The sequence below is a fragment of the Martes martes genome, assembly GCF_963455335.1.
Source record: "Martes martes genome assembly, chromosome: 11".
In the NCBI taxonomy this organism is placed as follows: Eukaryota; Metazoa; Chordata; class Mammalia; order Carnivora; family Mustelidae; genus Martes; species Martes martes.
Window position 1 is genome coordinate 105,531,801 of NC_137899.1, and position 26,359 is coordinate 105,558,159.

Genomic DNA, 26,359 nt, shown 5'->3' on the forward strand with positions numbered 1-26,359 from the left:
ATGTTCCTAGGAAGAAGTTGCTGCGGTGGAGGTCAAAGAGGTTGCTGCCTGCATTCTCCTCAAGGATTTTGATAGATTCCTTTCGCACATTGAGGTCCTTCATCCACTTTGAGTCTATTTTCGTGTGTGGTGTAAGGAAATAGTCCAATTTCATTTTTCTGCATGTGGCTGTCCAATTTTCCCAGCACCATTTGTTGAAGAGGCTGTCTTTTTTCCATTGGATATTCTTTCCTGCTTTGTCGAAGATTAGTTGACCATAGAGTTGAGGGTCTATTTCTGGGCTCTCTATTCTGTTCCATTGGTCTATATGTCTGTTTTTGTGCCAGTACCATACTGTCTTGATGATGACAGCTTTGTAATAGAGCTTGAAGTCTGGAATTGTGATACCACCGACTTTGGCTTTCTTTTTCAATATTCCTTTGGCTATTCGAGGTCTTTTCTGGTTCCATATAAATTTTAGGATTATTTGTTCTATTTCTTTAAAAAAAATGGATGGGATTTTGATAGGGATTGCATTAAATGTGTAGATTGCTTTAGGTAAAATAGACATTTTCACAATATTTGTTCTTCCAATCCATGAGCATGGAATATTTTTCCATTTCTTTGTGTCTTCCTCAATTTCTTTCATGAGTACTTTATAGTTTTCTGAGTATAGATTCTTTGCCTCTTTGGTTAGATTTATTCCTAGGTATCTTATGGTTTTGGGTACGATTGTAAATGGGACTGACTCCTCAATTTCTCTTTCTTCTGTCTTGTTGTTAGTGTAAAGAAATGCGACTGATTTCTGTGCATTGACTTTATATCCTGACACTTTACTGAATTCCTGTATAAGTTCTAGCAGTTTTGGAGTGGAGCCTTTTGGGTTTTCCACATATAGTATCATATCATCTGCAAAGAGTGATAGTTTGACTTCTTCTTTGCCGATTTGGATGCCTTTAATTTCTTTTTGTTGTCTGATTGCTGAGGCTAGGACTTCTAGTACTATGTTGAACAGCAGTGGTGATAACGGACATCCCTGCCGTGTTCCTGACCTTAGCGGAAAAGCTTTCAGTTTTTCTCCATTGAGAATGATATTTGTGGTGGGTTTTTCATAGATGGCTTTGATAATATTGAGGTATGTGCCTTCTATCCCTACACTTTGAAGAGTTTTAATCAGGAAGGGATGCTGCACTTTGTCAAACGCTTTTTCAGCATCTATTGAGAGTATCATATGGTTCTTACTCTTTCTTTTATTAATGTATTGTATCACATTGATGGATTTGCGGATGTTGAACCAACCTTGCAGCCCTGGAATAAATCCCACTTGGTCGTGGTGAATAATCCTTTTAATGTACTGTTGGATCCTATTGGCCAGTATTTTGGTGAGAATTTTCGCATCTGTGTTCATCAAGGATATTGGTCTGTAATTCTCTTTTTTGGTGGGATCCTTGTCTGGTTTTGGGATCAAGGTGATGCTGGCCTCATAGAATGAGTTTGGAAGTTTTCCTTCCATTTCTATTTTTTGGAACAGTTTCAGGAGAATAGGAATTAATTCTTCTTTAAATGTTTGGTAGAATTCCCCTGGGAAGCCGTCTGGTCCTGGACTTTTGTTTGTTTGGAGATTTTTGATGACTGTTTCAATCTCCTTACTGGTTATGGGTCTGTTCAGGTTATCTATTTCTTCCTGGTTCAGTTGTGGTAGTTTATACATCTCTAGAAATGTATCCATTTCTTCCAGGTTGTCAAATTTGTTGCCATAGAGTTGCTCGTAGTATGTTCTTATAATTGTTTGTATTTCTTTGGTGTTGGTTGTGATCTCTCCTCTTTCATTCATGATTTTATTTATTTGCGTCCTTTCTCTTTTCTTTTTGATAAGTCTGGCCAGGGGCTTATCAATCTTATTAATTCTTTCAAAGAACCAGCTCCTAGTTTTGTTGATTTGTTCTATTGTTTTTTTAGTTTCTGTTTCATTGATTTCTGCTCTGATCTTTATGATTTCTCTTCTCCTGCTGGGTTTAGGCTTTCTTTGTTGTTCTCTCTCCAGCTCCTTTAGGTGTAGGGTTAGGTTGTGTATTTGAGACCTTTCTTGTTTCTTGAGAAAGGCTTGCACTGCTATATATTTTCCTCTCAGGACTGCCTTTGTTGTGTCCCACAGATTTTGAACTGTTGTGTTTTCATTATCATTTGTTTCCATGAATTTTTTCAATTCTTCTTTAATTTCCTGGTTGACCCATTCATTTTTTAGAAGGATGCTGTTTAGTCTCCATGTATTTGCGTTCTTTCCAAATTTCCTCTTGTGATTGAGTTCGAGCTTCAGAGCATTGTGGTCTGAAAATATGCAGGGAATGATCTCGATCTTTTGGTACCGATTGAGACCTGATTTATGACCCAGGATGTGGTCTATTCTGGAGAATGTTCCATGTGCACTAGAGAAGAATGTATATTCTGTTGCTTTGGGATGGAATGTTCTGAATATATCTGTGATGTCCATCTGGTCCAGTGTGTCATTTAAGGCCTTTATTTCCTTGTTGATCTTTTGCTTAGATGATCTGTCCATTTCAGTGAGGGGAGTGTTAAAGTCCCCTGCTATTATTGTATTACTGTTGATGTATTTCTTTGATTTTGTTATTAATTGGTTTATATAGTTGGCTGCTCCCATGTTAGGGGCATAGATATTTAAGATTGTTAGATCTTCTTGTTGGACAGACCCTTTGAGTATGATATAGTGTCCTTCCTCATCTCTTATTATAGTCTTTGGCTTAAAATCTAATTGATCTGATATAAGGATTGCCACCCCAGCTTTCTTCTGATGTCCATTAGCATGGTACATTGTTTTCCACCCCCTCACTTTAAATCTGGAGGTGTCTTCGGGTCTAAAATGAGTTTCTTGTAGGCAGCATATGGATGGGTTTTGTTTTTTTATCCATTCTGATACCCTGTGTCTTTTGATTGGGGCATTTAGCCCATTAACATTCAGGGTAACTATTGAGAGATATGAATTTAGTGCCATTGTATTGCCTGTAAGATGATTGTTACTGTATATTGTTTCTGTTTCTTTCTGATCTACTACTTTTAGGGTCTCTCTTTGCTTAGAGGACCCCTTTCAATATTTCCTGTAGAGCTGGTTTGGTGTTTGCAAATTCTTTCAGCTTTTGTTTGTCCTGGAAGCTCTTTATCTCTCCTTCTATTTTCAATGATAGCCTAGCCGGATATAGTATTCTTGGCTGCATGTTTTTCTCGTTTAGTGCTCTGAATATATCATGCCAGTTCTTTCTGGCCTGCCAGGTCTCTGTGGATAGGTCCGCTGCCAATCTAATGTTTTTACCCTTGTATGTTACAGACTTCTTTTCCCGGGCTGCTTTCAGGATTTTCTCTTTGTCGCTAAGACTTGTAAATTTTACTATCAGGTGACGAGGTGTGGACCTATTTTTATTGATTTTGAGGGGCGTTCTTAGCATCTCCTGGATTTTGATGTTTGTTCCCTTTGCCATATTAGGGAAATTCTCTCCAATAATTGTCTCCAATATACCTTCTGCTCCCCTCTCTCTTTCTTCTTCTTCTGGAATCCCAATTATTCTAATGTTGTGTCGTCTTATGGTGTCACTTATCTCTCGAATCCTCTCCTCGTGTTCCAGTAGTTGTTTGTCTCTCTTTTGCTCAGCTTCTTTATTCTCTGTCATTTGGTCTTCTATGTCACTAATTCTTTCTTCTGCCTCATTTATCCTGGCAGTGAGAGCTTCCATTTTTGATTGCACCTCATGAATAGCTTTTTTGATTTCAACTTGGTTAGATTTTAGTTCTTTTATTTCTCCAGAAAGGGCTTTTATCTCTCCGGAGAGGGTTTCTCTAATATCTTCTATGCCTTTTTCGAGCCCGGCTAGAACCTTGAGAATTGTCATTCTGAACTCTAGATCTGTCATGCTACCTATGTCTGTATTGATTAGGTCTCCAGCCTTCGGTACGGCCTCTTGTTCTTTTTTTTGAGGTGAGTTTTTCCGCCTTGTCATTTTGTCCAGGTAGGATTTGCTTTCTCCTGCTGTGGAATTCCGCTGTTCTTGGTGACTGAAGTTGGTTTTGGATGGTTTCTTGTTGATCTTCTGGGGGAGGGGCCTGTTGTAGTGATTCTCAAGTGTCTTTGCCGCAGGCGAATTGCACCGCCCTTGCCAGGGGCCAGACTAAGTAATCCGCTCGGGTTCGCTTTCGGGAGCTTTTGTTCCCTGAGCGCTTTCCGTAGAGTTCCGGAGGACGGGAATGAAGATGGCGGCCGCCCAGTCTCCGGCCCGGAGGAGCCGAGAGCTTGGGGTTCCGCTCCTCAGTGCACTCTCAGAGCAAAGCGCCCAATAGCCCCGCCTCCCTGGCTTGCGGTCGCGCCTCGAGGAAAGCAGTCAATTGTTGGAGCTGGAGAAAAGCGCCGGGTCGCTTTTGTCTCCGTGGCCTCCGGCCGCGCTCCGAGCCCACCCAGCCTGCGACTGGCACAAGGTAACCCCGGGCTTAGAGCTCACTCCTCGGCTTTGTCGCTATAGCCGGCTTCCCCGCTCTAATACCTGCGAGCTCTGCGGCACTCAGACATCCCCAGTCCTTCTGTGACCCCGCGGGTCCTGGGGTTATGCTGACCCCGCCTGGGTTTCCCCCCAGTTTAGCCTCTGGAGCGATGTCTCCCAGTGGAGCCGACTTTTAAAAGTCCCGATTTTGTGCTCCGTCGCTCCGCCGCTTGCCGGGTGCCGGCCCCTCCCCCCGGGGTCTATCTTCCCGTCGCTTTGGATTCACTTCTCCGCAGGTCCTACCTTTCAGAAAGTGATCGATTTTCTGTTTCTGGGATTGTTGCTCTTCTTCTCTTCGATTTCCCGTTGGATTTATAGGTGTTCACAATGGTTAGATAAGCTATCTAGCTGATCTCCTGCTACCCGATGTCGTCTCAGCCTGCTACTTCTCCGCCATCTTGACTCCTCCTCCAAAAAGTGTAATTTTTGATATTGAATAAGAAAGGTGTCCACATTTGAAAGAACAGCATAACTCAGTGAACCAGTATCGTCAAGATGTTATACAGTCTGGTGTTAAAAGATATATTAAGAATGCGAGACATACCAGTGCATTTTAACAGGTGAGAGTATGAAATGTTCATTGATAAGGGTTCAGACTCTGCATTGCAAATAGCCTTTGAGAAACCACCGCTTGTCGAGTATTGGTATAATATTAAGAATATCTGAAATGATCTGAAAACGCTTAATGCTCTTTAACAACTTCACATATTTTTGGAATTGGATTTCTTTCATGTACTTCACTCAGAACAATTTATTGCAAGAGATTGAGTGCAGAAGCAGATGTAAAAATCAAGCTGTCTTCTGCAAAGACATTAAAGAGTTTTGCAAAACAAAAATTTTCTTTTTTTAAATACAGTTTTCAGTAAGAATATGTTACATTAACATGTAATGGGTTTATTGTTTCTTTTACAACAATTTGTGAATAAAATATTTTAAAAATGTCTTGGTTTTAATTTCTGATACAGTAAATTTTGAAACATACAAGTCATGTACATTTTTTTAAATTAAAAAAATTGAGTATAATCAATAAAATGTTAGGTTTCAAGGTTACACCACAGTAATTTGACAACTCTGTACCTATACCTGTAAACCTTATGCTATGCTCACAAGTTTAGCTCTCATCTGTCACCGTACGGTGCTATTACAGTATCATTAATTGTATTGGCAGTGCTTCCTGTGTACATTTTAAAAGCATTTTACACTGACCATTCTCTTTAAAATTGTAAGCAATCTGGTTAGCGCCTCCCACTCCCCTCCTCCTCGTTTTCCATATATGTTTGTGGGGTTTTTGTTTGTCTCTACCTGTTAGACTGTAACCTACACATGGTAGAAATTTTTATCTTTTACACCCTGTACATTAGGTGTTTAGAACAATGCCAGGCATACATTAGGTGCTCAAGTAATTGTTGAATGAAGAATACAGGTTTCATGTCCTCAGTTCTGCATAGTTTGTGCTTAACTTTCAATAATCCTTAGTTTGAAATGATTTCGTAGCCAATTTTCTTGGACATTTTATGGGGATCTCTCCTTTGGAGAAGTATTTATTTTAACTGTTTTTACATAATCCAGGTTTCTAATTTTGACTTTTGTGGATTTAACTGCAGGAAGTACTTACATAGCAAGATAACAGTTAACTTTTCTTCTGGAGTATCTTCTTTGATGGATTGTGGTCAACTGGGGGCAGGGATTCCCAGCTCTAGCTGTCATCACAATTACTGGGAAGCTTTAAAAAAAAAACAGACATGAAAAATAGAGCCCACTGAATCAGATTCAGGGTGGGACCAGGGAGTGTACGATTTTTAACAAGGTTTCTAGGTGACTGTTACCTTGGCCATAAGGGTTTTCTGTCCTCAGCAGAATTGGCTGTATGGCAGTATCTGCCAAGGGCGATTGTGACCATTAATACCTTCACTGTGAACTGATGTGAAAGAAGCCATGAGCAGACCTTTTTGCTTATAAAATGTTGGAACTTTGTGTTCATGTTGTCAGTTAGGGAATACTCTGTTTTCATGAAGTATGTAATCTGGGGGAGGAAGGAAAACCAACACAGAAACCTAACAGACAACTAGCCACAGAAACTTCAGTTATTTAATTAATTAATTTATTTTTAAAGATTTTTATTTATTTATTTGAGATGGAGAGCACGAGAGAGAGCACGAGTGCATGAGCAGTGGGGAGGGGGAGAAGGAGAGGGAGAGGGAGAAGCAGGGCTCCTCGCTGAGCAGAGAACCTGACGTGGGACTTGATCCCAGGACCCCGGGAGCATGACCTGAGCCAAAGCCAGATGCTTAACTGCCTGAGCCACCCAGACACCCCCAGAAACTTGAATTAGTTGCTTACATTTAAAAACTAAGGAACAATCCATAATTTTGTCTTCTCTTGAAAAGTTGGGATTCTGCCTGCAATTCCTGTTAATGTCATAATGCTCCTGTCTTTAAACTAGGTAAAGTCCTGCTAATTTGACATAATGCCTACCTGGTCTGCTTTGCTCATTTATATTCCCCTGTGTACTTCCTGTAGACATTTGAGTTTTTCATCCCTGACCAAAGTTTCTTAATTCTCTTTTTAAAAAGCTGATTCCATTGAAGTGTAATTGACACGCAGGAGATTGAGTATCTTTGAAACACGTCATTTCATAAGTTTGGATATCTGTATACATCCATGGAACCACAGCCAGTCAGCGTAATGATTGTGTCATCATCAGAAGTGTCTTCGTGCCCTTTCTGATTCCTGCCTCCTGTCTGTCCCTGAGCAAATGCTGATTCTGTTACTGATGTAACAGTACCATTTTATAAAAAGGAATCTGAGAGTATGTGTTCTCTTTTTTTTGTCTGGCTTCTCTCAGCATAATGATTTTGAAGGCCATCCATGCTGTTAAGTGTATATCAGTATTTAAGTCTCCTTTATTGCTGAGTAGAATTGTACCTGGGGATATTCCATAGTTCGTTGATCTGTTTGCCTGTTGATGCACATTTGAATTGTTTCCAGTTTTGGGCTTTTATCAATATTGTGCCTGTGAACATTTGTGTACAAGCCTTAACCTGGACTTAAATTTCTTTTTCTCTTGGGTAGTTACATAGGAGTGGAATGGCTGAATCATGTAGTAGGGGTATATTTAACTTTTTAAGAGACTGCCAGACTGGGGCGCCTGCGTGACTCAGTTGGGTAAGTGTCTGCCTTCGGCTCAGGTCATGATCCCAGGGTTCTGGGATTGAGCCCTGTGTTGGGCTCCCTGCTCAGCAGGGGGTCTGCTTCTCCCTCTCCCTCCGCTGCTCCCCTGCTTGTGCTCTCTTGCTCTCAAATAAAATCTTAAAAAAAAAAACCCAAACTGCCAAACTATTTTATTAGGTGGTTGTATCACTTCACATTCCTGTCAGCAGAGTATGAGCTCTGTTGCTCTACATCCTTGACAATATGTGGTATAGTAGGTCTTAAATTTTAGCCATTCTCATAGATATGTCCTGGTGTATTGTTGTGGCTTTAATTTACATTTTCCTAATGACAGTGTAATGTTGAGAATCTTTTCATATGCTCTTTGTCATAACATCCATGGTTTTTTGTGCAGTCTTGATTTAAGTATTTTTCCCATTAAGGATGCTTGGGTAGCTCTCTCGGTTAAGCTTCTGAGTCTTGGTTTCGGCTCGGGTCATGTTCTCAGGGTGGTTGGGTCCCTGTGTCCAGGCTCTCTGAGGAGTCAGCCCGAGATTCTTACCCCCTCTTGTCCCTACCCCTCTGCTCCTCCTCTTGCTTGTGGCTTTCTGTCTCTATAACAAATAAAATCTTAAAAAAATTTTTTTTGCCTTTAGAAAAAGTTGGGTTTTTAATGTTGAGTTTGAGAGTTTTTAGTATTTTCTCCAAATATGCATCATTTAATAGATGTATACTTTGCAAAGACTGTTAGTTTGGCTTGTCTTCATTTTCTTCATGATGACTTCTGGAGGATAGAAGTTTTAAATTTTGATGAAGTTCAGATTGTCATTTTGTTCTTTTACTGATTGTGCTTTTGCTGTCACCAGTGTCCTTGCCTAACCCAGGGACCACAACGATTTTCTTCTGTGGTTTTAGAAGGAATGGACCCAGGTTCACTTTCTCCCCTTCTCTCTTTCCTTCTCTCTCCCCTCCCCACCTCCCCTTCCCCCCCCCAACACGGTGATCCAGTTCTTGTAGTACCATTCGAAAAGGCTTTTCTTTGAATATTTGTAAAGTATCAGGTGTCTACATATGTCCTGGACAGGATATTCTGTTCCGTCGGTCTATTTGTTTGTTTTTATACCAACACCACAGTTTTCATTATTATAGGTTTCTAATAATTCTTAAGATTAGACAATGTTAGTTTTCTAACATGCTCCTTTTTTCAGAATTGTTTTGATTATTTTAGGTCCTTTGTGTTTCAACATGAATTTTAGAATCACTTTTTTAATTTCTACAGAAAAGTGGCTGGGATTTTAATTGGGATTACGTTGAATCTGTAGATCAATTTAGGGAGAAATTGACATTTCAGTAATAATGAGTCTTGACTCATGAACAGGATCTCTTGATGTGAAAACAAAGGCAAAAGAAACGTGGAAAAAATTAAATCTCCTTACAACTTTCAGCCCATTGGCAAGTCCTTGGGACAGGCGGAGTGACCGTCCTCCAGGAAGTCAACTGCCTCCAAATGAATACTTTACAAGCGGCAGAAGGCAACCTTAGCTTGACATTAGCCCGACCTCCAGAACCCTGTAAAAATCCCTTTAGAAACTTCCTTTATCTCTGTGCCCCTCTCATGCGTGTTAGCAATCATCCTCCAAGCACCTGGGCACCGGTACACATCCGAAGGGTCTCATGACTACGGTTTTACTGGACAGCAGTAAACGACCCTTTCCTAACAACAGCTAGCCCCTCGAGGTCCTCGAAACCTTGCTTCCGACTTCCTTAGAGACTTACACTGTCCCCAACCCCCTCCCGACTTGCACGTATGTAATTGGCCCCTGTTCACCACCCCAGTGCAGCTCTTTCTGCCGACGGGTCCTGTCCCGTGCTTTAATAATATCACGCTTTTTGCACTGAAGACGTCGCAAAAATTCTTTCTTGACTGTTTGCTCCCGCATCCCACTATTTCACATCATCACTTCATTTACTTAAATATTTCTGTTGGCATAACTTCATAGTTCTTAATGTACCGGTTTTTCACATCTTTTATCAAGAATATTTATTCCTAGTAGTCCATGTTTTTTATGTTACTGCAGAGTTTTGTTTATTAATTCAGTTTCCAATTAGTCATTACTTATATGTAGAAAAACTTGATTTTTTGGTATTGATTGTACATTTCACAACCTTGCTTGCTTCACTTAGTAGTTTCAGTACTTCTTGAAAATAGATTCCATATGATTTTTTAAGAAGTTGATCACTGCTATGACTAAAAAGTTTTACTTGTTCCTTTTCAGTCTAGATTCCTTTTATTTCTTTGTCTTGTCTGGTTGCACTATGTAGAACTTGCAGTACAGTGCTAAAGAGGTCAAGTGACAATCCTAATCTTGTTCCTGATCCCAGGTTGAAAACATTCAGTCTTTATCTCTGCTCTTAGTTTGGTAAGAGGGTTTTTTTTTTTTTTTTTGGTAAAGATTTTTATTTATGTATTTGACAGAAAGAGATCACAAGTAGGCAGAGAGGCAGGCAGAGAGAGAGGAAGGGAAGCAGGCTCCCCGCTGAACAGAGAGCCCAAATTGGGGCTTGATCCCAGGACTCTGGGATCATGACCTGAGCTGAAGGCAGAGGCTTTAACCCACTGAGCCACCCAGGTGCCCCTGGTAAGAGGTTTTATAAGGAATGGATATTGGGTCTTGACTAATAACTTCATCTACATCTTCTTCGAGATAATTTGATTTTCCATTTGTAGTTTGTTAATGTATTACAGTGTCGTATTTGGGTTTTTGGTTTTTTTTTTTAAAGATTTTATTTATTTATTTGACAGAGAGAGATTACAAGTAGGCAGAGAGGCAGGCAGAGAGAGAGAGAGGAAGGGAAGCAGGCTCCCTGCTGAGCAGAGAGCCGGATGTGGGGCTTGAGCCCAGGACCCTGGGATCATGACCAGAGCTGAAGGCAGAGGCTTCACCCACTGAGCCACCCAGGAGCCCCGTATTTGGTTTTCTTTTTTTAAAGATTTTTTTTATTTATTTATTTGTCAGAGAGAGAGAGAGCGAGCACAGGCAGACAGAGTGGCAGAGGGAGAAGCAGGCTCCCTGTGGAGCAAGGAGGAGCCCAGGCTGGAGCCAGATGCAGGGCTCCATCTCACAACCCTGAGATCATGACCTGAGGTGAAACCAAGAGCCAGACGCTCAACCGACTGAGCCCCCCAGGTGTCCCAGCATTTGTAATAGCTGTATATGGAATTTCTGTATCGCATTTGTTCATTTCGGTACTGTGTACTTGACAGTGGTGCATGATGAGGTAGGTCCCCCTAAGCCCCTCCCCTGCTTCAGGGGCCTGGGATGGAAACTGTGTGGAGGGCAGGAGAGTCTCGGCGTGTTGGGGGATGAGCTGGGCAAGGACTCCAGCAGGGCCTCTCTCTTCCTCTTGTGCCCCTGCTAGGGCTAGTGGTCCAGGGGGCTCTTCTTCCTTGGAGGCTGTGTAGACCGTAAGGTCCACCGCTCAGCTGCTCTGGTCAAATTCACTGTCGTACCAGGAATGGAGCATGACAAAGCGGTCGCTGAGAACAGTGCCAGCCCCGGCACTGAATGGGAAGAGTGGACGTCACTGTTAGAGCTGCAGGAGACAACCTGGTCTTCAGTGGAGCCCAGGGCGCCCTTGAGGGGGCTCTCCAGTACCTGCTTCGCCACCTTCTTGATGTCGTCGTATCTGGCAGCTTTCTGCAGGCGGTGGTTCAGATCCACGGCTGACACACTGGGGGAGGAGACATGCAGGGGTATGCCGGTGAGCTGCTCATTCAGCTAGCTCAGGGAGGACCTTGGCTGCAGCCTTGGTGGTGCCGGAGGAAGCACGGATGATGCTCTGTGCTCTGGGCAGCCCCTCGGCCGTTACGCCACAGCTTCCCAGAGGGGCCATCCACGGTCACGGATAGTCCTGGCCAGAGTGGCCAAGCAGCTGGCAGTACAGGAGGCGTTGCTGACCGTCTTGGGGGAGTCGACGTACTTCTCATGATTCATGCCCATCACAAACACGGGGGCTTCAGCGAAGGAGGTAGAGATGATGAGCCTCTCGGCTCCATTCTCCAAGTGAGTGCCAGCCTTCTCCACGTCCCCAGAGGACTTAAGAACCTACCCGGCTCCGGCATCAGCCCATCTGATGTTGTGGGATCTTGTTCCTGGAAGGTGGAGATGGGCTTTCCACTGAACACAGGTTTCCTGTTCTCAGCCTTGATTGTGCCATTGAATTTGCCACGGGTGGTCTCCTGCTGGAACATGTAGACCTTCACCGTTGTGTCTCAGGTGCAAGCGGCACTGCACAGAAGTGGCCATCTGTCAAATAGGAAGGAGCAGAGAGCCAAAACTTCTACATTTTAAAATGTTGCGTCAGGAATCCTTAGAAGAAAAACGTTGTTTCAGTACAGATCTTCCTCATCTTACCGAGTTATGTCCTGATAAGCCTGCCATAACTTGAAAATGCTGTAATTCAAACATGTGTGGACCTAACCTGCTTAACATTATATTATAGTTCAGCCTGGCCTCTTTAAGGCAAAATCATGTAATGTAACACAAAGCCTGTTTTATAATAAAGTGTTGGCTGTGTTTTGTAACGTATTGAATATATTGTGCTGGTGTGAATGGTGTGAATATATTGTACTGAAAGTGACAAACAGAATGGTTGTGTGGGTACAGATGGTTGTTGGTGTATTGGTTGTTTACCCTCATGATCCCTTGCCTACTGGGAGCTGTGGCCGTTGCTGCTCCCCGCCCAGCATTACGAGAAAGGACTGTACTGCACATTGCCAGCGTAGGGAAAAGACCCACGTTGGAAATTCGAAGTATGGTTTTCACTGAATGCATGTTGCTTTTGCAGCATTGCAAAGTTGAAAATCGTAAGTTAAACCATTGTTAAGTCAGGGACCATCAGTATTAGAATATCTGTGTCTGTTCTAATTTAATAAGACTGACTTACGGCCTCTCTTTCACAGATGACGACTTTGACCAGTTTGATAAGCCTGGCGCAGAGCGATCTTGGAGAAGAAGAGCTGCCGACGAGGACTGGGACAGGTATGGAACGACTGGTTCTTGTAGTTCGTGCTGATTTCTCTCATTCTGCCGTTTGGCTCTCAGATTTTTTTTTTTTTTAAATTAAGATTTTATGTTTAAGTAAGTATCCTCCACACCCAGTGTGGGGCTCAAACTCAAAACCCGAAGATCGAGTGTTGCCTGCTCCACACACCGAGCCAGCCAGGCGTCCCGGCTCCACAGAGATCTTTCCTGAGGACGGTATATTGGCTCTCTGATGCTCTTTCCCAAGTGGGCCTGTCCATGCTGCGCTGTAGTGAGTGCAGGGGCAGGTCTTCCAGGTAGGAAGGTAAGGCCTTTCTGGTAGGCTCCAGTTCCAGACCTGTATTGTCTGTAGGGCCCTGGTTGTCCCTTCTGTCTCTGTGTTTTTATGCAGTGGTGGTACTGGTTTGGTGGATCCCCAGAGCTGTCATTGCCAGAGTTCTTTTGTTCTGTAGCCTGCCTAATATTTGGCTAGACTTTAAAATTTTCCCCAATTTTGTGTGTGTATAATAGTGTCTCACTGTAATTTAAATTTTTATTTCTCTGATTACTAGTGAAGATGGAAATGTCCTTAGGGATACACACAATGCAGTAAAGGGTTAAAAACATTCACATTAGTGATAAATGTCAGTTCTGTATAGTGATTACTGCTGGTGAGGCGCTCGAGTAGGAGTTAGAGGGATGTGTACTGGCAGAAGTACGTGGGGCATAGTCCAGGTGGTGGGGTTCTCAAATGAGGATTATTCTTTACACTTTTTTTTAAGATTGATTTATTTTAGAGAGCTCAGGGGAGGGGCAGAGGAAGAAGGAGAGAGAGAATCTTCAGCAGGCTCCATGCTCAGTGCGGGCCCCACACAGGGCTTGAGATCACGACCTTAGCGGAAAGCAAGAGATGGACTGAACTGACTGCACCACCCAGGCACTCCTACCTATTTCTTAAGATTTTAAATACTGTGTTGAAAATGTAAAAAATTATCTTGTAGTTGCAGTCGGAAAATTTAATAATAAGGTAAGTAGTTCTGAATCAAGAACAGTGACCTTCTGCAGTAAAAAAAAAATACCTCATTGCCATTTGAAAACTGTGATGCCCCAGGAGTTCTACAGAATCATCACATTAGGGGGAGAGGAACAAGATGGTGGAGGAGTAGGTGATCTAAATTTCGTCTGGTCCCAGGAATTCAGCGAGTTATCAAACCATTCTTTACACCTGTAAACTCAGCAGGAGATAGAAGAAGAGAATAGCAGCAATTCTATGAACAGAAAAGCGACCACTTTGTGGAAGGTAGGAGGTGCTGAGAAGTGAATCCCAAATGATATAGACTGCGGGGGGAGGGAACCTCCAGCCAGCGCCCAGCAGGCGGTGGAGCAGTGGAGCGCTTGGAGATTTTAGAAGTCTGCTCCGGTGAGGGGCGTCATTCCAGTGGCTAATCGGAGGTGGAACCCTCGCTGGGGCAGTGTGGTCTCAGGTCTGTCGGGGTCACAGAAAGACCGGGGTGCCTAAGTGTGGCAGAGCTCCCAAGGCTGCAGAAGATGGAGCGGGGGGTGGGGGTGCTGTCAGCCCGGGGTTACCTTAAACCATGATCCGAGGCGCAGTCGGGCCCCTGTTCTTCGAGCACGGACCTAACAAACAGCAGATCTGGAGAGACTCCCCTTCCTCCCCCGGAAGGAGCGGTACAGGGGCGCACTGCAGGAATCTGCTGGGTTTGGAGACTCCAGACGGGGCCGTGCGCCAGAGATAGAAACGCTCAGTCACAGGCCGGGTGAGCACAGAGCGCGGCTGGAGACCAGGGAGATGGGAGTGATTGACTGCTTTTCGCTGAGGGCTCACTGAGGAGCGGGGCCCTGAGTTCCGTGGCTGGAGATTGGGCGGCCACCATTTTCATTACCGTCCTCGAAAGCTGTACAGAAAGCTTGCAGGGAACAAAAGCTACCAAAAGCCAACCCGAGCAGATGACTTAGCCTGGCCCCCGGCAAGGACGGTGCATTTCCCTCTCGCGCAAAATCATATGAGAATCACTGCAGTAGGCCCCTCCCCCAGAAGATCAGTAAGAACATCCAGCCAAGACCAAGTTTACTGATCAATGAGACCTGCACAATTGTGGTGCTTGGGGAATACAGCGCATGGAACTCATGGCTCTTCCCCCATGATTCTTTAGTCTTTCAAAGTTAATTTTTAAGATTTTCTTTATTTTTTTCTTTTTCTACTTTTTTTTTGAATTTTTCTTCTTTCCTTTTTCAATGAACATCTTACAATTCCTTTTAAAAAATCTTTTTTAATTTTCTTTTTTACAGTCATACTCTATCCCTTCATTGTATTTGCCCTTGTTTTTCGTGTAATATAAGTTTTTCTTTCTTTAAAATTGTGGGATGCAGTTTCTTCTAACGATCAGAATACAACCAAAATCTAGTGCGTGACTCTGTTCTGTTCACTAGCCTGATCATATTCCCCCCCCACTTCCTTTTGCCCCAGTTTTGGGTCTCTTCTGATTTGTTTAGTGTATATTTTTCTGGGGTCGTTGTTACCCTTTTAGCATTTTGTTTTCTCATTCATCTGTGTTTTTTTTTTTTTTTCCTCATTCATCTGTTTTCTGGACAAAATGACAAAATGGAAAAACTCATCTCAAAGAATAAGAGGTAGTACCGACTGCCAGGGCCCTAATTGATACGGGCATTAGTAAGATGTCAGAAGTAGAGCTCAGAATGATGATCGTAAACATACTAGCTGGGCTTGAAAAAAAGCATAGAAGATACTAGAGAACCCTTTCTGGAGAAATAAAAGAACTAAAATCTAACCAAGTTGAAATCAGAAAGGTTATTAATGAGGTGCAATAAAAAATGGAGGCTCTAACTGCTAGGGTAAATGGGGTAGAAGACAGAATTAGTGATATAGAAGACCAAATGATGGAGAGTTAGGAAGCTGAGAAAAAGAGAGATAAACTACCAGTAGATCAGGAGGGGAGAATTTAAGAGATAAGGGATACTATAAGATGAAACAACAGAATAATTGGGATCCCAAAAGAAGAAGAAAGAGAGGGGCAGAAGGTATATTGGAGCAAATTATAGCAGAGAACTTCCCTAATTTGAGGAAGGAAACAGGCATCAAAATCCAGGAGGCACAGAGAACCTTCACCCCCCCCAAATTAGTAAAAATAGGTCAACACCCCGTTATATAATAGTAGAGCTTACCGGTCTCAGAGAAAAAGAGAAAATCCTGAAAGCAGCTCCAGACAAGAGGCCTGTAACCTGCAATGGTAGAAATATCTATTAGATTGGAAGCAGAACTATCCAGAGATTTGGCTGGCCAGAAAGGACTGGCATGATATATTCAGAGCACTAAATGAGAAATATATGCAGCCAAGAATACTGTATCCAGCTAGGCTGTCATTGAAGATAGAAGGAGAGAGAAAAAATTTCCAGGAGAAACAAAAACTAAAAGAATTTGCAAACTCTAAGCCAGCCCTACAGTAAATAATTGAAAGGGGTCTACTAAGCAGAGAGGGAGCCTAAAACTACCATAGACCAGAAAGGAACAAACACGGTATACAGTAGTAGTCACCTTACAGGCAATACAGTGTCACTAAATTCGTGTCTGTAGTAGTTACCCTGAATGGAAATGGGCTAAATGCCCCAATCAAATGACACAGAGTATCAGATTGGATAAAAAAAAACAAGACCTCGATATGCTGTCTGCAAGAGACTCATTTTAGACCCAAAGACACCTCCAGATTTAAAGTGGGGGGTGGAAAACCATTTACCATGCTAGTGAACATCAAAAGAAAGCTGGGGTGGCAATCCTTATATCAGAAAAATTAGATTTTAAACCAAAGACTATAGTAATAGATGAGGAAGGACACTATATCATACTTAAAGGGTCTTTTCTAACAAGAAGATCTAACAGTTTTAAATATCTATGCCCCTAACATGGGGGCAGCCAATTATATAAGCCAATTAATAACAAAGTCAAAGAAACACATCGACAATACTACAATAATAGTAGGGGACTTTAACACACCCCTCACCAAAATGGGCAGATCATTTAAGCAAAAGATCAACAAGGAATAAAGGCTTTAAATGACACACTGGACCAAGTGGACATCACAGATATATTCAGAACATTGTTCCCAAAGCAAAAGAATACACATTCTTCTCTAGTGCACCTGGAACATTCTCCAGAATAGATCACATCCTGGGTCATAAATCAGGTCTCAACTGGTACCAAAAGATTGGGATCATTCCCTGCATATTTTCAGACCACAATGCTCTGAAGCTGGAACACAGTCACAAGAGGAAAAGTTGGAAAGAACTCAAGTACATGGAGGCTAAAGAGCATCCTACTAAAGAATGTATGGGTCAACCAGGAAATCAAAGAAGAATTAAAAAAATCTGTGGAAACAGATGAAAATGAAAACACAACTGTTCAAAAATTTGGGGGTACAGCAAAGGCAGTCCTAAGATAGCAATACAGGCCTTTCTCAAGAAACAAGAAAGGTCTCAAGTACACAACCTAACCCTACACCTAAAGGAGCTGGAGACAGAACAGCAAAGAAAACCTAAGCCCAGCAGGAGAAGAGGAATAACGGTCAGAGCAGAAATCAATGAAATAGAAACCAAAAGAACAGTAGAACAAATAATGAAACTAGTAGGAGCTGGTCCTTTAAAAGAATTAATAATAATAATAATTAATAACAAGTCTGGCCAGACTTGTTAAAAAGAAAAGAGAAAGGACCCAGATTAATAAAATCATGAATGAAAGAGGAGAGATCACAGCCAACACCAAAGAAATACAAACAATTATAAGAACATATTATGAGCAACTATACGCCAGCAAATTTGACAATCTGGAAGAAATGGATACATTCCTAGAGACACATAAACTACCAAAACTGAATCAGGAAGAAATAGAAAACCTGAACAGACCCATAACCAGTAAGGAAATTGAAGCAGTCATCAAAAATCACCCAACAAACAAGTGCCTTCCCAGGGGAATTCTGTCAAACATTTAAAGAAGAATTAATACTTATTCTCCTGAAACTGTTCCAAAAAAGTAGAAATGGAAGGAGAACTTCCAAACTCGTTTTATGAGGCCAGCATTACCTTGATTACGAGAGACCCCACCAAAAAGTGTTACAGATCAGTATCCCTGATGATCATGGATGCAAAAATTCTCACTACTAGCCAGTGGGATCCAACAGTACATTAAAAGGATTATTCACCATGGCCAAGTGGGATTTTTCCCTGGGCTGCATGGTTGGTTCAGGATTTGCAAATCAGTGTATTTACAATAATGTTAATAAAAGAAAGAACAAGAACCATATGATACACTCAATAGATGCAGAAAAGTATTTGACAAAGTACAGCATCCTTTCTTGATTAAAACTCTTCACAGTGTAGGGATAGAGGATACAAACCTTAATATCATTCTCAATGGGGAAAAACTGAGTGCTTTTCCGCCTAAGGTCAGGAACACAGCAGGGCTGTCCACTATCACCACTGCCATGCAACATAGTACTAGAAGTCTCAGCAATCAGACAACAAAAAGAAACAAAGGGAATCCAGATCAGCAAAGAAGTCAAACTCTCACTCTTCGCAGATGATATGATACTTTATGTGGAAAACCCAAAACTACTAAAACTCATTAAGGAATTCAGTAAGGTGTCAGGATATAAAACGAATGCACAGAAATGAGTTGCATTTCTATACACCAGCAACAAGACAGAGGAAAAAGAAATTTAAGGAGTCAATCCCATTTACAATTGCACCCAAAAGCATAAGATACCTAGGAATAAACCTAACCATAGAGGCAAAGAATCTGTACTCAGAAAACTATAGAATACTCATGAAAGAAATTGAGGAAGATCCCCAAAAATGGAAAAAGTTCCATGCTCATGGATTGGAAGAACAAATATTGTGAAAATGTCTATGCTACTTAGAGTGATCTACACTTTTAATGCAGTCAGTCCCTATCAAAATACATCAACTTTTTTCAATGAGATAGAACAGATAATTCTAAAATTTGTATGGAATGAGAAAAGGCCCCGAATTTGAAAAAGAAAACCAAAGCTGGTGGCATCACAATTCTCAACTTCAAGCTCTGTTACAAAGCTGTGATCATCAAGACAGTATGGTACTGGCACAAAAATGGACACACAGATCAGCGTAACAGAATAGAGAGCCCAGAAATGGATACTCAACTCTATGGTCAACGAATCTTTGACAAAGCTTGAATGTCCAATGGAAAAAACACAGTCTCTTCAACAAATGGTGCTGGGAAAATTGGACAGCCATATGCAGAAGAATGAAGCTGAACCATTTCCTTATACCACAGACACAAATAGACTCAAAATGGATAGAAGACCTCAGTGTGAGACAGGGATCCATCAAAATCCTTGAGGAGAACACAGGCAGCAACCTCTTCAGCCTTGGCCGCAGCACCTTCTTCCTAGACACATCTCCAAAGGCAAGGGGAAAAAGGCAAAAATGAACTGTTGGGACTTCATCAAGATAAAATGTTTTTGCACAGCAAAGGAAACAACAAAACCAAAGACAACCAACGGAATGAGAGAAGATATTTCCGAATGACATATCAAAGGCTAGTATCCAAAATCTATAAAATTAATCAAACTCAACAGCCACAGAATAATTCAATCAAGAAATGGGCAGAAGACATGAATAGACATTTGTTCAAAGAAGACATCCAAGTGGCCAACAGACACATGAAAAAGTGGTCTGTATCACTTGGCATCAGGGAAATACAAATCAAAACCTCAGTGAGATACACCCTCAACACCAGTCAGAATGGCTAAAATGAACCAGTCAGGAAACAACAGATGTTGGCGAGGATGCGGAGAAAGGGGAGCCTTCCTACACTATTGGTGGGAATGCAAGCTGGTGTAGCCATTCTGGAAAAAAGTATGGAGGTTCCTCAAAAAGTTGAAGATAGAGCTACCCTAGGGCCCAGCAATGGCACTGCTGGGTATTTACTCCAAAGATACAATTGTATTGATTCAGAGGGGCACGTGCACCCCGGTGTTTATAGCTGCAGTGTCCCCAGTAGCGAAACTATGGAAAGAACCTAGATGTCCATCGACAGATGAATGGATGAAGAAGTGGTATATAGATATATGATGGAATACTACTATCAAAAAATTGAAATCTTGTCATTTGCAATGACGTGGATGGAACTGGAGGTTATCATGCTAAGCAAAGTAAGTCAGAGAAAAACAATTCTGTGATATCACTGATAAGAGGAATTTGAGAAACAAGACAGAGGATCATAGGGGAAGGGAGGGAAAAATGAAACAAGATGAAACCAGAGAGGGAGACAAACCATGGGAGACTCTTAATCTCAGGCAACTAACTGGGCACTGCTGGAGTGGAGGGCCTTGGGGGGGCTGGGGGGGCTGGGTGATGGACATTGCAGGGGTATGTCATGTGGTGAGTGCTGTGAATTGTATCAGACTGATGAACCACAGCCCCGTAATACATTGTATGTTAATAAAAAAAGGAATGCCATTAAAAAAAAGAATACTCTACATTAAAAACTATATGCAGTAAAAACTTAGTGCCTGCATGACGTGGTTATTCTTCAGTCGGTAAGGAATCACTTAGAGCTCACAAAAAATCTCCTACAAGAGAAATGGCCCTACTGCAAGTACTGATGAGTAGTTTTATTTCAGAGATTTTGATGGGGAGCTGAATAAAAAATGTATTTTAGTAGTCACTCACCATTTGAATTTTCTCTTCTGTCAGTTGTCTGTTCATACCTACGTGTAGTTTTCTTACGGTTGTTCGTCTTTTCCTCATTGATTTTAGGGGTTCTTTATACTTTCTGCAATATATTTTTTGTACTTGGAGAGATCTCCTCCCAGTCTGTGATATGTGTTCCTTGAAACAACAGCCTTGAGGTGGATTTTTTAAAAATAATACAGTCAAATGTATGATCTTTCCCTGTACGACTTTTATTTTTTTTTATTAAAGTATGGACACAGTGTACTTTGGAATCGTTTTCAGACTTGGAGGAAAGTTTCAGGAGTGACACAGACACTCTCATGGGCCCCTAGAGTCCCAGTTGCTTCCCACCTCGTCCATTGTCCTCTGTGTCCTCTGCACACCCGCTCACCAGTGTCCCCCCGCCCCGCCCCTGTATGGTGGTCTGAGGGCATCAGGCCATGTGCTTCCCGTTTGCCTCAGCATGTTGTGTTCCTGGTGTGCTTCCCAAGAATAGGGGCATTCACTTACTTAGCCACGGGAGCATTTCACAATCATGAAGTTAACAAACACAGAACTGTGTTTTTTAATGTACAGTGGTTATTCAAGTTTTGACAGTTTTCCTGAAAGTGTGCTATAGCCAAAAATGAGTTTCTTTTTTTCTGGTTCAAGTTTCAGTTCGGGATCATAGAGTGCAATTTGTTCTTTATTCATCTGGAAGAATTATGTATCCTTGTCTCTTATGACTTTGACATTTTTGAAGAGGACAGGCTCTCTATCTAGTAGATCCGGCCTCAGCACGGATTTGCAGGTGTCTCTGCAGAACTAGATCTCAGTTGTGTATTTGGTCTGGACTCTCGTTGCCAATGCTGTGGTCTTCCCGAGGGCATCACTTACGGAGGCGTGTGGTGAAGGTGCTTTCCACTATCTGTCCCTATGAAATTCTTCAATGCCCTGTGTTCTGGTATGTTTTGCATGTTCCTATGAAAATTGCAAAGTGTTTTAAATTTATTTTTTATGGTTAAGATACATAATTTGCCTGAACTTGATTAAATTGGTTGATCTTCAACTTATTGAGAATTTCAAGAAAATGTGAAAATAGAATAGTACAGTGTAGCATCATTCAGCTTCAACATTTATTGGTACAAAGTCAGTCTTGTTTTATCTGTAATTTGCAACCCTCCTCATATCACAGACATAAGTTCATCAGATATTTCAGATTGTGTCTCTAAAAAATAAAGGCTTTACAAAGACAACCATAATAGAGTTATATTTTGAAAAACTCCCTGAATGTCAGTGTTTTACCACTGCCGGTCTCATGTAAGTATCAGTGTGTGGCACACACGGCACGGTGTGGGTGTGGGTCTTGTATGCTCTGTGCCGCCTCTGGGTTCCACAGCAGATCCTAGATGGCATCTGACGGGTCGGTTTTCCGACCGCTGTTTCATCTGTAGGTTTTCATGCATCTGTATTTTAGTTCTCTGCAACTTTTTGAAGAAACAAGGTGGTTTGTCTTGTGGAGTTTCTGCTTTTGCTGATTGTGTCCCCTGGAGTGTTAGTGGGTTCTTTCGTTTCCTGCATTTTCTGAGTTAGCAGGTCTAGAAGTTGATTGGGGTAGGTTGGAAAATGGGCAGGAGGATGGGTGACCCGAGTGACCTTCCGCAGACTGCTGGACTCCTCTGAAGTACCAGGCTTGATTCCTTACTCGGTGCACCAGTTGTCATAGTGGCTCGGTTCCTTAGCCGCCTCCGAAGGGGAGTCCTGTTCTTGAATCCTTTCGAACTCACAGATTTAAACACTACACGTGTATTTTGATTCTTCGCAGTTGTTATTTTTATGAGTAGTTGGACCGTTCTCCCGTCTGGTCAGTGGGACTTGCCGACGTCGAGAAGTGCGTCGGCTTCCTGCGCTCGTGGGAGTTGGGCTTGGTGGGGACGCGAGGCGGGCTCCGGTTTTTCCTGTCCTGCCCGGTGTGAATGGCCGCTGTCCCCGCGCTGCCCACCAGCCTGCGCTTCCTCTCTTCATACCCCTTCGGCGCGTGTTTGCACGGGGAGGTTCTGTATCGTGTGTTTCTTCTGTCTTTTAAAAGCATTAAACAGCCTCTTCCATATACTGGATAATAGAGGGAGAAATTTGAACGCTGAGAAGAGGGAGTCAGAAATCGTCCTGACCGGCTCTTGCCACGGTGTTGCGTTCACGGTGCATTTGGAAGAAGCTGGTGCCATCGTTGCACCAGCACCTGCAGTGTTTACGTTTTTCTGAAGGATGTGCTTGTGTCCGTGTATGTCTGGAGAAAGATGGCGAACTCGGGGCCCTGACCCGACGTCCTTGGACGACGGGGCTGCGCGCAGGACAGGGTCACGGGAGCGGGAAGGGTGGGTGCGGTGGGCGGGGCGGCGGGCCCGGCGGGGAGAGGTGGCGTCCTAGAGCCCGGTGGCCGTCGCAGTGGTGGCGGTGGGTGGGACCGGCCGGCGCAGGTGGCAGGGAGGGGCGGTCTCTCCTCTGTTGGGTCAGCCCGCGGGCCAAGGCCTTCCAGAAGCAAAGTCCAGGAGAGCCTGCGTGAGTCTTCCCAGAGAAAGCTTCCGGGGGACCGGAGCTGGCAGAGACCGGACGAGGGCGGTGGAGAGGGAGGCGCGCCGGGGGCACGGTCCGCGTGCAGGGTGTGTTGTCGCTTGTCCTTGCGGTTTTGAAAAGCTGCAGCCCGGAGGCTGACCACAAAACACGTGCTTCCTGAAAGGGTCTGTCCGTGCGCACCTGTTAGCGAGTGAGAGTGGACTTGCTCTCAGAGAGCTGACTGTCCCGGATCCTGGGTAGGAACGGCTGCCAGAGAGGTGGCCCTTGAGAGCCTGAGGGAGTCTCGCAGTTGAGTCCAGGAAGCCCCTCCGTCGTGCTGCGCTGCGCTGCTTTCCTCACGCACCTCACGCACCTCACGCACCTCACGCACCTCACACGGCCGCCCTAACCGGCGGGGCGCTGCGCCCGCTCTCTGCGCGGGCCTGATTGGGCTGGTCACTCCCACAAGTCCCTTGTTGGTTTTGGTGACAATTGGTGTGATTTTGGTAGTGTTTTATATTTTATAACTTTCTTTCCTTTTGCGCACATCTTTTGTAAGGGTGCAGCTTGATGAGGACAGTAGGGACGTATGTTTGCTCTCTCTGTGGGGTTTGGGCGTAGTCGTTGGGGTTTCGACCCTGGAGCTGGAGCCACTCAAGGTTCACCTTTTGACTTTGCCGCTTCCTAGGTTGGTGACCTTGAGCCAAGTATTTAACATCTCAGTGTCTTTGTTTTCACATTTTGAAAAATGGGGGATGATGTAAATAGGTACGTGATGGGATTGTCACGCCAGCAAAAAGGCTAACACACGTGAAGCACTTAGAGTGGTTCCCGGCACATGATGTGCTCAATGGATGTTGACGATTTCTTGAGCTACAGTTTATGCCTGTTGTGGTTGTGGACCCAATCCGCCTGTCTCCCATCCTGCCGTTGTCTTTGGTAGCCACGGAAGCAGCCGTTCTCAGTCTCCGTATACTCGATTCACTTATAACCGTTAGTGATCCTTTATCTTCTTTTTCAAAATGCTTTTGCTTAGGAAAAATAGGTGGTCATCAAAGACCGATTCCTTACTTCTGTACACATCCCTTGTTAGCAAACAGTACAGAGAAGTTGCTGGATTTTTGCTTGTATATTTACCAGTGCCCTTTTGTATTCTGGTTTTAAGAGTTGTCAGTATTCCCTGGGCGGATGCTGTTGCCTTTCATTTTCAGTTATTTTGAGTGATGGCCTGGCATGGGTGCTTGTCTTCAAAGGGGAGAGTGGCTGTTTTGGTCATCTAGAATCAATTCTCAGATGGGGTTCCTGTCAGTATGGTGACTAGGTCCTTTTTTCCTCACTCACAAAAGATGATTTTAACACTGAAGATGCAGACACTGTATCTGAAACTGATGAAGGGGATTTGTGGAAATGTTGGAGGAAGTTACGTGTTATTCTCTGGTAGTTATCTTATTCATACAGGTCTGTGGAAGGTTTTCCCCATGGATAACTTCTTGTCCTGGGTCTGTCCCTGCTGCGTGACTTTGGACAGTTATTTAGTCTCTCATCCTTGTTTTCTTTATCTATAAAATGAAGGTAGAGGATTTATAGAGAGTAACAAGATAACAAAAAGGTGTTCAGTGCAGGAATGAAAAGATTGTTGAGTTACTTCTGGTTCTAAAAGGCGATGTATAGAAACAGGCGTTTCTGTTCCACGTCCAGGGGGCATTCCTGTGTATTCTGGTATTCTGCAAAGTAACACACTATGAGTGCATACGGTTTTTGGGTGAAGTTGTGTCCCAAACCTACAGAAATTTAACCAGAGTGCTTATAAAAAAATTAATAGCCCTAATAAGAATAGTGGTGCATTTGCACCTGGAAGCATAGTCTGATTGTTTTCTCCTTCTAGATGTTGTCCTTAAAAGGCATTTGTTCCTAAGACACTGGGTTCCCCAGCGCTAAGAATATAATTCAGTGGTAGCCATCTTCACCAACCCCCCCCTCCCCCCCAATACATACAGTGGGAAATTTCTTTAGCTTTTTGATCTGGTAAGGGTTTTGACTTTAACTGTGACATGATGCAGTCCTGATCACTTCAGAACATAGCCATGCTCACGAAACAGTTTCAGACTACTGAAGGACTTGGCATGTTTTACAAAGATAATTCTGTTAGTCACGATGATTTACTCATATGCTCTCATCAGCCTTGGTTTTTGGTGTTTTTTTTTTCTTCTTCATCTTTTCCAGTTTTGCCATTTGATGAGTGTCAGATGGTCTCTGGTTTTGGTTTTAATTTTCCTAGCGAATGACGGTGGATAGGTTTTTCAAGGCAGGAGAAAGCACCTATTGGAGTTCCTTCTTTGACTGATTACTGAGCAGGTCCAAGCAATAGAGATCTCATATTACGTGAGAAACCGAGATCAGATGTCTAGTGAGAGCCATCTCCTCTAGCAGAGCCTCCCACACTTAAAAGACCACATGTTCCCTATATGTTTGAAAATGTTCTCAGTATTAATAAAGAAAAAGGGAAGCATAGCAAACTAAGCAGGAAAGTACCCGCGCCCTGAAGTCCCGAGATTTCCCAGTGATCTGCAGACTTTCCAGCGTTGTAGGAATAATGCTTGGCCTTTTTTTCTTTCTCCCCAGCGAACTTGAAGATGACTTACTTGGAGAAGATTTGTTGTCTGGCAAAAAGGTAAGAAATCGAGGTCTTCCTGAACCCAGCCTCCAGCTGCCTCATTGTACTGAACATCCAGGAATGTATCTCATGAATGGGATGTGGTACTGGAAGGTTGGGTGCAGATTACAGTGTTGGGAATTGAATCATCTTTTAAATGCACAGAAAGGTTCCCTTCTTTTTAGTCTGTTTGTAACAGTAACTTCTACCTCAAGTGGTCGGTCCTTTCATGCAAATATTTTTGCTCTCTCTCAGTCCGAGGCACTCCAGGAGGTGTTGAGTTTGTGAAAGCAGCAACATAGAACCCCCACTTGCTCACAATAAAACTAACATTTGGAGGCTAACAGTTTGCATTCCTTTTTTGAAACTCTGGAGATAAGCTCAAAGATAGCGGTACTCAAATGTGACACAAATGAGAATAAAAGTCTAAAACCTAATACAGGTTTCTCTGAACCTTTTTGATCAAGCAAAACTTCTCAGTAATTAACTCTGATACGTGTGTATTTATATATAATGTCTATATATAATGTATATGTATGTTTATATTACTCTACCAATAGCATTATGAAACATACATTAAAAATAGAAACACAAATCCAGAGATTAAAGTGAAATAGTGCATTTTTATTTTATTTATTAACAGTTTAAGAACACTTGCTGTTCTTACAAAATATGAAGGTGGTTTTTTATGTTTAGTTTTTTAAAGTCTTAAGATTGTGGTAGTTTTTTTACTG

The 26,359-nt window shown here is 42.8% G+C and overlaps 1 protein-coding gene across 6 annotated transcripts in view; it reads left to right on the top strand.

Annotated features, from left to right (window-relative positions):
- The window catches only part of RBM33 (RNA binding motif protein 33), a 132,223-nt gene that overhangs the window by 14,991 nt on the left and 90,873 nt on the right, over positions 1-26,359 (top strand). For all 6 annotated transcript variants that reach the window (XM_080818217.1, XM_080818218.1, XM_080818220.1 and 3 more), the window contains exons 2-3: positions 12,634-12,712; positions 25,595-25,643. In XM_080818217.1, coding sequence (XP_080674343.1) covers positions 12,634-12,712; positions 25,595-25,643 — 128 coding nt within the window. The remainder of the gene's footprint in view (positions 1-12,633; positions 12,713-25,594; positions 25,644-26,359) is intronic.